The sequence below is a fragment of the Dama dama genome, chromosome 21 (assembly GCF_033118175.1).
Source record: "Dama dama isolate Ldn47 chromosome 21, ASM3311817v1, whole genome shotgun sequence".
NCBI classification, from domain to species: Eukaryota; Metazoa; Chordata; class Mammalia; order Artiodactyla; family Cervidae; genus Dama; species Dama dama.
Genome location: NC_083701.1, coordinates 77,890,341 through 77,901,069, shown reverse-complemented (window position 1 = coordinate 77,901,069; position 10,729 = coordinate 77,890,341). Strand labels below are relative to the sequence as shown.

The window sequence follows — 10,729 nt, the reverse complement described above, 5'->3', positions numbered from 1 at the left end:
GGTCCTTAAAATGTTTCCTCTTCTTGAAATAACACATCTGGCATGATACAGTCTTACCATTATAATGCAAATGGCAGTGCACAGATACAAGATGTCACAGCAGGATCAAGGAAGCAGGTTATTTGGCTTTTTGTATTTGCAGTGATTTCTTCTCTTAGCTTGAGCAGAAGATGGGATACTGTGACCAATGTATTGCAAATGAGAATTCTCAAAGGTGAATGACATGAAGCGTGGGACCAATCCTCAAACCTCACAAAGAGCCAGAACTTTGTCTCCTTCGAAAGAATGATGCTGTATCTGATTTGACAACCTTGATTTGTCTAATAAAATTTGCTTTTGTTTTCTTGATGAAAAAAATAACTTCAGAAATTAGATTTTTGGCTCTTCATTGTCAGTTATCTTAAAAGAATAATCTTGCCAACTATGTGATGACAAGTGTTGGGTTTTAACCAAATAAAATTTTCCAGGCATTTGCAGAAATGTCATGAGTCCTCTTTAAACCTCATTTAAATAAATACGGTCCCACTGCTTTGGCAAAGCCGCTAAAATCAGAGTACTGGAAGTGAAATAAGATGGATGGACTATCTCACTCCTTCAAATTAAAACTATTTCAAGCTCCCTACCTCAAATGAGTAGAAGGTACAGCCTTTTTCTAGGGGCCTCAGCTGCTACTTTACAATTGTCAAGTAACTTGGAAATTTCTCAGTCCAAGGAAGCTGTTCTGCTTTCAGATGCCTGACCGAAAGTGAAATGAAGAGTCCTCTAGGGCACAGGGAGGTCTGGTGCTCAGATCTGGTTTTGGCGGCATTGCACACTGGCTCCCCGCTATCCATAAGGCTTTTGTCCAGCGCTGAGCAGTTCAGATAGCTGCGGAGACCTGGTGCCTGGTGTATTGTTCTTGGCTTCCCAAAGGGGAAATTTTTAAAGTTACAGTCACGCCTGCAGGCTTTGTTCCGAACCCTCGATTGTGTACTGCTGTGCCAGAGTGCTTGGGGGTTATGGAGGGCTCAGCTTCCACTGCCTCAGGACAGAATCTGCTCCCTGGCATGGTGTCCAGGTCACCACTCCAGGTTTCCCTAATAAGGAGATCCCTCCTAGGGGCTATTGATACCTTTTTCTACTAGCTGATTTCCATCCATGAGAACCTGGAGGAGAGGTGAGATCCAGTGCCGCTGACACCTGCCGAGACCTGAGTGTTCGTGGAGAGGTGCTGGGAAGGATGGCCTCTGTCAAGCGGAGCGCTCAGTCGTCACCTGCCTGAGTGATGGGCGTCCAGCTGCACTCTATTTGCGTAGTCGAGAGTGACCTTCATCGTGATTCCTCCCCAGTCCTGGCTATCTTGCTAACTCTATTTAGTCTCCGGAGTGGATTTCTTTTAAAATGGACTTTCCTCTCTCTCTCTCTCTCACACACACACACACACAGAATCTGATTCTACATACCAAGATTTTCTTAATAATTAATTGTTTAGTGGACTTTGATTAAAAATGACAAGAATTTATAAACACACAATGGGGGTCTTCATGAGTGGAATCTTCAGGATACCTAACAAGGTTTTATGTTTTGACATAACATAGGCTGAAATTTCTGATAAAGTTTTTAGTTGCGAAAAAATATATATATATATCATAGAATCATCTCTATTAAAGATTGGATTGAAACTTTTCTTAAACACGACTTACCCCTTTACCCCTGGATCTTTTGTCTAACCAATCATGGCTGTGTGAAATGTGTGAAAAGAAGATCAAGATGGAGCTGGTAGTTAGGATGCCATCGAGGAAGTGTGACTTATGTCTCAGCCCAAACACACCTTAATATCTTAACACAAGCACCCAGAACATCTACCCAGTGCTCCAGAAACTCAAGATATTATCAAGCCCTTAACATAAAATGACAAACGACAGCCTGTCCCCTAAGGACAATTATTTCCTTTCTTTAATCAAGGTCAGTCAAAATTTGTGAGCATCCTTGTAACTGGCACCTGTACAAGCTCCTGACTCTTTTCCCCCTGTGATATACTCTTTCAGGTTTACCCAAACCTGTGTCTCTTGAACTGCAGTTATGAAAACCTCAAATAAAGCTCTTTGTTCTCTGTAGCCTTGATACTGATTATTGCTAGACAAGTTGTTGGTCTGAACTCAAGCAATTAGGTAGCCTGCTTTATGTCTCTCATTCTTAAAGAACAAATAAGGAGCTTCAATAACTTCATCCCCATCTAAATTAGACAAACTTTCTCAGGTAAAATTTCAATATGATATATCTGTAAGATGAATGAAATACATTCCAAGTTCCATTCATACACATTTGTCTGCTTTTAAGTGCAAGATCAAACATGCATAGAGTAACCATAATAATTACAGAGTTTACTGTATGTTAGGTGTTATTCTGAGGATCTTACTAATGTTAACTCATTTACTCCTCACAAAAATACCATTAGGTATGTATTATCATTATCCCCACTTTCCACATCAATTTAGGCACAGAGAGACTAACTTGACCAATGTCACCCAGTTGGTGACAGAGCTGGAAATGAAGACCCAGGCACAACCTGGCCTCTAAGTATATGATATTGACTTTTACAGACATTAATGATTAATTAACTCAATGTTTTCTGAGCACTAACTTGATTAAAGGCATTGGTTAAAAACTACAAGGAATTCAAAGAATAATATGTGGTCTCCACCTTCAAGAAACTCCTACTTTGGTTTTTGCCTCCAGTAGAAAGCAGCTGCTGTGGGTGGTTATTATTGTCAACCTGAATCCATCACCGTCTGTGGTGTCAGTGACCCAGAGTTTCATGCCAGAATTACAGGCGTAGGAGTTGAGCAATATCTTAAACTTCAATTGAATCTCTTCCTTTTACAAATCTGAAAACTGAACTGCAGAGAAATGTCTTGTTTGAAGCCACAAGGTTAAGGATAAAGTACAACTAGAAAGGCAATTTCTTATCTCCTGATCAGTAAAATATGTTCATGAAAATGTGCAAAAGTCAAATGTATGCAAACTTAATTATAATTTAATGCCTTAAGTTGAGATTTCTGTTTTAATAGAGTCAACAGTAAAGTGTTTCATGTAGGCAATTATCATTTTATAAAATGAATAATAACCATCCATCACCATGACAAACCAGGGCTTTGATAAATCTTGGTATTCAAATACTGATTTGGTAAAATAAGAAAAAAAGAACTATGGTTGTCTTGTCAGTTGGCAAACTGAACAAAAGTTCCCTAATACTGTAGTAAGATGGTGAATGACACTGATAGGAAAATGTTCAAAGTTTTAGCCTCCACACTAAAGTTATCAGATTGGTATTTCAAAACAGTAGTAGGTACACAAGGGTCAAAAGTTTGAAGTGCGGTAAAATAATTATAGCAGCTCACACTTGAGGAGCATGTACCCTGTTCTAAGTACACTGTCCATAAGATCTCAGTTAACTCCTATGACAATTTGATGGCATTTACACTATTATCTCCATTTTTTAGATGAGGAAATGGTACTACAGGGTGATTAAGTAATTTGCCTACAAATACAGGCCCATGAAATGTGGCAAGCAGATTTATTTAGAGTGGTATTTCTCTTTCTTGATGCCCACGCTCTCTTTGGAAAAAAGTGAAAACTGAAACTAGATACTAGAAATTGCCTTTGAAAAACTCAATGTTAGTATAAAAACAAGCATACTGTTCATTTGGGCCCTAGTCTGTGCTTCAACACTTTATCTGAATCAGCACATAGGAAATGTGCTAGACATTATGTATCAAAATAAATATTGTTTGCATTATCATATTCTACTGTTTATATTATACTGTTTATGCTATTATATTATATAAACTTATTATATTGTATTGTTTACATGTTATGTTTATAAAATGCATGTTCAAAGACTTATAGCAAAATAGGGAGAATACAATAGGAACACAAAGAACTGTAATGCAAGCCAGACTGGCTAAATACTATGAATGTAAAAAACTGTGATGAGAATTTAGAGGAAACTTCAATTCCTGGTAGCTAACAGGGATTAGTTAAAGCTTGTGTTTGAGCCAGGTCTATGAGAATGGTCAAAATTTAGACAGAGATGATATGGGCCCCTCAGGTTGCAGGGACAATGTGAACAAAGGGCACAGTCATGAGTGACCCAGTTATCTGCTGACTGGAACAAAGCCTGTGTGTAAAAAGTGGGAGAGGAGATAAAACTGGAAAGCTAAAGTCAGCAGAGAGTATGAAATGCCTCACTAGGAATACAGACTTTATTCAAGAGGTGACAAGGCTTTGCAGCAGGGAAAGCACATGATCAAAGTTAAGTTTTAGGAACATTAATCTGCCAGCGATTGGAGAGTAGACAGAGAGGCCAAAAGCTGGGGAAGAAAGGTTTAGGGAGGCAGCGATCTAGGGCAGAACCAAAGTGGGACTGAGAGTGGAGAGGAGACGGATAGAGAGGTATTACAGGAGATTGTCTGTAGGAAACAGTTCTACTGCAATGAAGGAAAGAGGAGGGGAGAAGGGAGAAGAGTGGGGAGAGAGGACCGCGTGCTCCAGGGCAAACAGCAGCATCTCCGGTGGAGACGATGGGAGGGACACCGAGGAGACCAGAGATGCTGCATTTAAGACAGACTGGTCTCAAATAGGAATTTACATGTCCCTTCACTGTGTGAGCGGTTACCAAATGCCTATTGTGGAAGGGCAGCCCTCCTGTAAATACTTGGGATATATCATAATAAGGTATTATATTCCAATCCAATGCTATAGTAGTCTCCTTCTGAATTCCTGCACATTTAACAGTCTGGACTGTCCACTGGGTATTAGGCACATATGACTGTATTTCTCCCCTAATGTCAAGTTATCAATCAGATCATAAGTGAGTTGAGAGCAGGAATCATCTCAGATATTCTTCGCATCTCCCACAGTAACTCATTCAGAGTAGGAAAATTCAGGAAAGCTTTAACCGTTAGACTGGGGGATTTTTCTTTTTTCTTCGATGTTAAGGATGCATCTTTTCTTAGCCTTGTAGAACAGAAGGATCAGTAACATTTCACATCCAGAGCACATGGCCACAGTAAACGGAGCCACAGAAGCTGAGTCTGCATCAGACTGGGGAAAGGAGAGCTGAATGATGGCAAGTGCTAAGAAACTATTCAGGACCCCACCTTCAATAGCGACAGTTTTACAAACAGGAAGAGGCAGCATAGAAATTTTAGCGAAAAAGTACCCGAACAACAAACCCAAAGCAGGAACTAAGACACCCAACAGAAGAACCTCGAGGTTCACTGTTTTCAGAAACACCGATCCCATGCTGAAAGTCAAATAAATCCCTATAAACATTAAAATAAAACTCAGAGGTCTGATGATCCTCTCCAAGAAGTTGGCTTTGTTAGGCAGTCTACGCTTGATGGCTATTCCCACTGACATTGGTGCGAGGATGAAGAGGAGGGTTGACATAATTCTAGAAATAGGAATACGCAGTGTACCTGATAACCCTAAGATTCTACTGTATATGTACGAATTGGTAGGCATCGTTACCAGGGCCAGAAACGTTGATGTGCAAGTCATGAGGATGGCCAAAGTGACATCTCCTTCTAGAAGCAGAGCAAAGAGGTAGCCCCCACCACCACCTGGGCACGTGCAAGTGACTATAAATCCAAAAGCCTGTGCCTCAGGCAAGGCCAAAATCTGTGTCAGAAGGAATCCGCAAAATGGCATAAGAAAAAACTGTATAACCGCCCCAAGAACTACCGGCAAAGGTCTCTTCCACACTGTTTCAAACACCTGGAACTCAATCTTGCAACCAAACGCACATTTATTTAACAGTATCATTGGCAGAAAAAGCATTAGGATGTTTCTGTCAATGAGGTTTGATGCCGGGAAAGGACTGTCTTGTCTCTGTTTGAGCACTCTGACTCGGACATTCTTTATCTCTTCAATGAGGCTTTTGCGCCTACCTTCCAAATCCCACAGCTGAACAGTCAGATTTGTCTCTCCGTCTCCATCTGTCACCAGATTTATGGTAAAGCTGGTCACGTCCGACAAGGTCTTGGTCACATTCACCACTTGGAGCATTTTATCATCTTCCAGTTGCACGAGGAGGTAGCTGGAGTTTGGCTGTTTATCTCTGTAACTTGACCTTACAACAACGGTTTCTTCCACCTTTGTGAAAAACAGTACTTCAGTCTTTTCTATGTTCAGCAAACTGAGAAAGGGTTTCCTGGCTTCTCCAAGAGTCACGGATGACAAAAGCAGGACAATAAAAAGTTTTCTAATCATTTTAAAAGTTTAAAAGAAATCACGTACACAAAACTAGTTAAACCGAACATTCTTAGTACAGGTGTTCCACTGATGGTCTGAAGTTAGGTAACAGTTGTTTCTGCTGGATCAAAGTTCAGTAGGAGGGACTATTGTACTATTCAAACAAGTACAGAGCTGTCTAAGGAGTGACACAACCGGTTTAACCCAGTTACGAAACGTAAAAGGCACAGCATTTAACAGGTTCAATTTATCACCATCGAAACCTAAGCTCTTTCCCCCACTTCCTCATTTCTGCCACTGGAAAAACAGCCTCCTACCTACCTGAATTTAACACCTTAGTGCCATTGTCTTTGAGTTCTGTTCCCTTGTATGCTAAAAGCAGACAGGATCCAAAAATTTAAATAGATGTTGAGGAGGCCCAAAGTTGAGTACTGTTATTTTATTCATTCAGGTCAAAATCAAATAAAAATTTACTAAACGCATGTGCTGGAGGCCTGGGCTAGGAGCAGGGTACACCACAGTAATCAAGCCAGATGACTCTTTTCTCCTGGAGCTTAGTCCTGGAGGCTCTTTATCATCACTTAGGAAACTGCAGAGCCCATAAACTGGCCTTGCAGCAACCTTAGGCTAATAAGTTTTCCCACAACTCTAAATAGTGATCAAATCAGTTAGGCAAAAACTGAAAGTGTCTGTGGTGTCCTTAGGTAGAAAAACAACTTCCTGGGTGGTGACCAGACAGCTTGGCAACCTAGAGAAAGCACACAGCCGTACCCATGGCCAAAGAAACAGTGTGGTTAGCGGCCATTGCTGCTGGACACTCGGACTCTGACCCGATGGGGCAATGGAGGCCACGGGGACTAATTCTGAACTCTTCTTCCTTCCTTGTAACACTATTCCTTATTCACAGCTAGGGGCAAAGATATTCAATTGACCCAACTTAGATCATATGCTTGAGGACTGCCAGAAATAAGGAAAAGTATCAGGCTTTTTGGACTTCAATCCATAGACTCACAAATGCTTTCCATTTCCCAGAGAAGAGGAAGGGCCTGTGATGCTAAGCAGGAAAAAAAAAGACAAAACAACAAAAAACCCATTATAGTTATCTACTGCCAAGCCTACAGGTCTAGTAGTCTCTGATGATACAACCATTTCAGCAGACCCTTCACGATACTGTGTCTCATCCAACAATGACAGTTATGTATTGACTATTTCAGAGCATAAAATGTTTGCTCTTCAAAAACTGTCCAAGCAATTTTTATTGGACATTTTTACAAGTTTTTGAAAATTTGATTTATGTATGTTAATATTTCAAATGCAATACATTATAGTTCATAAATTTTATTTCCATGTATCACAATAAGAAAAACAAGATACAGTGTACTAATACTGAAAATAGCAGCTGAAACTGTTTCTGTGATATCTCAATTAAATTCTCAGGGAACTTCCCTGGTTTAAAAAGACAAGAACAAACACGAAGAACTTGAAACCAAAGCTACCTTTATGTTATGTGATCAAATATCTTAATTCACAATTATTGTCTCCCAGGTCAAAGAGGTGTGAAATGTAAATTTTACTTTCCTCAGATCCTTCCATCTGCAGCCTCTCCCCTTCTCCTTAAAACTATCCAGAATAAAATCTGACAAAGCTGGGGAAAATCTAGTAGTTCATTATTCATGTGTATTTACTGGCTGCTTACATGACAACTAAACTCATTTCTATCATCATGTAGGTTAAATATTTATCTGAGTTTAAAATTTCTTTCAACTTGTGGGTTTTCTACTCTTAGTTCCAGTTGCCTGTGAGCAGTGAAAAGATTCTAAAGGGGAAGGTGGGTACAGTCAACCTTAGAATTATATTAAGCAGACTCAAAGCCTTAAAAGAAAGCCTGAGAAAGGGGTCGGATTTGGAGTGAGACCCTTGAGGGACTTCCTCTCCTGCCCACAACCGTGCTCTTTTCAGAAGGCTGCTCAGGCTGCAGCCCTCCCTGCACCCTGGATCTACAGCGCCTCCAAGATGCGGGCACCTGTGTCTTCCAACTGGTCTGCTCAACTATCCAAGATCAGATTTCTGAGGATTTAAGTAAGTCCTTTCCTTCACACTGCTTTCTCTTTTCTAATCATGACAGGACCTCTTCTCTGGTCTCCTTAAGTTTAGCTCAATCTCTGCAGCTTTACTTCCTCTCTTTTCAACCTCCACTGGTATTTTTTCTGGTATATTTAGCTTTTGTTCAATTCATGAGACGTGTTGGTCAGCTTACTATGTGCAAGTAATTATGACAGATACTAAGGTATTAGTTGGTATTAAAACTTTCTGGTATATGGTAACATATTTAAGGATTATTTTTACTTCTGGTCTCCTGGTTTCTGATAAGAGTTATTAGAGTATAATGGCACTTACTATATATTCATTTGGCACTTGGCATACTGCTTTGTATTATAGTTTTAATTACGTATCCATCTCTTCATTGTATCCACCATGGCAGTTAGAATCAAATCCTTACATTGAGAAGGTACTTGAATAACTTGGTTAATAAATGAATGTATAAGCAGCGGATAGAAATCAGAACTTACCTCCATTCACTGCATGAAAACAGTATGAAGAAAGAATTAGAGATGAAATAAACATTCTGAGTTTATTCCCTTAAGTAAACCTAAAGCCACTATCCCTGTCTATTGCAAAGTAGGAAAGGGACAGATAACAAACAGAAATAATTTCCATTCCTTCTCTATAGTGGTACTTTGTCGAGTATAGATGGAAGACATCAGTCAGGAGCATTAATTTTAATGTGTTGGTACAAGGTTGTAACTTTTGGCATGTGTTGTGCTTGGGTATATATAAAGGGCCTGTAATAAACTTCAGCTATCCCATCTTCCTTTTTACTGTAATATATCCATACTGACAAAATGATGAAGTCACTGGAGGGGGGTTTTATCAGAGATATACCCCAAAGCACTTAGGTGGCAACAAAAAAATAATTTCAAACAAAAAACAAACAAACAAAAAAAACCCCTTCCTAGGCCTGAGATTCCTCATCTACAAACTTTGTAGAGTGAATGAGATGACCTCTAAGTTTCTATGATTCATGTATACACATCAATTTACACATCATAATGGAGGCAGATACTAAGGCTATAGTTCCCCGCCCCATGAGGCTAGGCATGGTCATGTGTCTTGCTTAAAGCAAAAGGTCATGTGTCTTATCTTCTAACAGCCATTTCTTTCTTCTACCATAAGAATGGTTCAGTTCAGCTCAGTTCAGTCACTCAGTTGTGTCCGACTCTTTGCGACCCCATGAGTTGCAGCACACCAGGCCTCCCTGTCCATCACCAACTCCCAGAGTTTACTCAAACCCATGTCCATTGAGTTGGTAATGCCATCCAGCCATCTCATCCTCTGTCGTCCCCTTCTCCTCCTGCCCCCAATCTCTCCCAGCATCAGGATCTTTTCCAATGAGTTAGCTCTCTGCATGAGGTGGCCAAAATATTGGAGTTTCAGCTTCAGCATCAGTCCTTCCAATGAAAACCTAGGACTGATCTCCTTGCAGTCCAAGGGACACTCAAGAGTCTTCTCCAACACCACAGTTGAAAAGCATCAATTCTTCAGTGCTCAGCTTTCTTCACAGTCCAATTCTCACATCCATACATGACCGCTGGAAAAACCATAGCCTTGACTAGATGGACATTTGTTGGCAAACTAATGTCTCTGGTTTTTAATATGCTATCTAGGTTGGTTACAAGTTTCCTTCCAAGGAGTAAGCATCTTTTAATTTCATGGGTGCAATCATCATCTGCAGTGATTTTGGAGCCCCCCAAAATAAAGTCTGACATGTTTCCACATCTATTTCCCATGAAGTGATGGGACCAGATGCCATGATCTTAGTTTTCTGAATGTTGACCTTTAAGCCAACTTTTTCACTCTCCTCTTTCACTTTCACCAAGAGGCTTTTTAGTTCCTCTTCACTTTCTGCCATAAGGGTGGTGTCATCTGCATATCTGAGGTCACTGATATTTCTCCCGGCAATCTTGATTACAGCTTGTGCTTCTTCCAGTCCAGTGTTTCTCATGATGTACTCTGCATATAAGTTAAATAAGCAGGGTGACAATATACAGCCTTGACGTACTCCTTTTCCTATTTGGAACCAGTATGTTGCTCCATGTCCAGTTCTAACTGTTGCTTCATGACCTGCATACAGGTTTCTCAAGAGGCAGGTCAGGTGGTCTGGTATTCCCATCTCTTTCAGAATTTTCCACAGTTTATTGTGATCCACATAGTCAAAGGCTTTGGCATAGTCAATAAGAATGGTAATGTCCCCCAAAAGGGTCATAGCTTCATCTTAGATTCTGGAGTAAAGATAACATAGAGCAGAGTCACGGCCCATCAAAGCTGACATTAACCAAATGAGAAATACACCTTTGTTGTTGTAATTACAGCATAAACTAATAAAAGTTAATTAGGTACAAGAATTTGTTAATAACTGGATGTCAGTTAATGG

At 40.2% G+C, this 10,729-nt stretch overlaps 1 protein-coding gene across 1 annotated transcript; it reads right to left on the bottom strand.

Moving 5' to 3' along the window:
• Positions 1-106: 106 nt before the first annotated feature.
• On the bottom strand, positions 107-7,459 carry SLC10A5 (solute carrier family 10 member 5). Its single transcript, XM_061123853.1, has one exon. The coding sequence runs from the start codon at positions 6,253-6,255 to the stop codon at positions 4,936-4,938; it is 1,320 nt and encodes a 439-aa protein (XP_060979836.1). The 5' UTR covers positions 6,256-7,459; the 3' UTR covers positions 107-4,935.
• Positions 7,460-10,729: the final 3,270 nt, after the last annotated feature.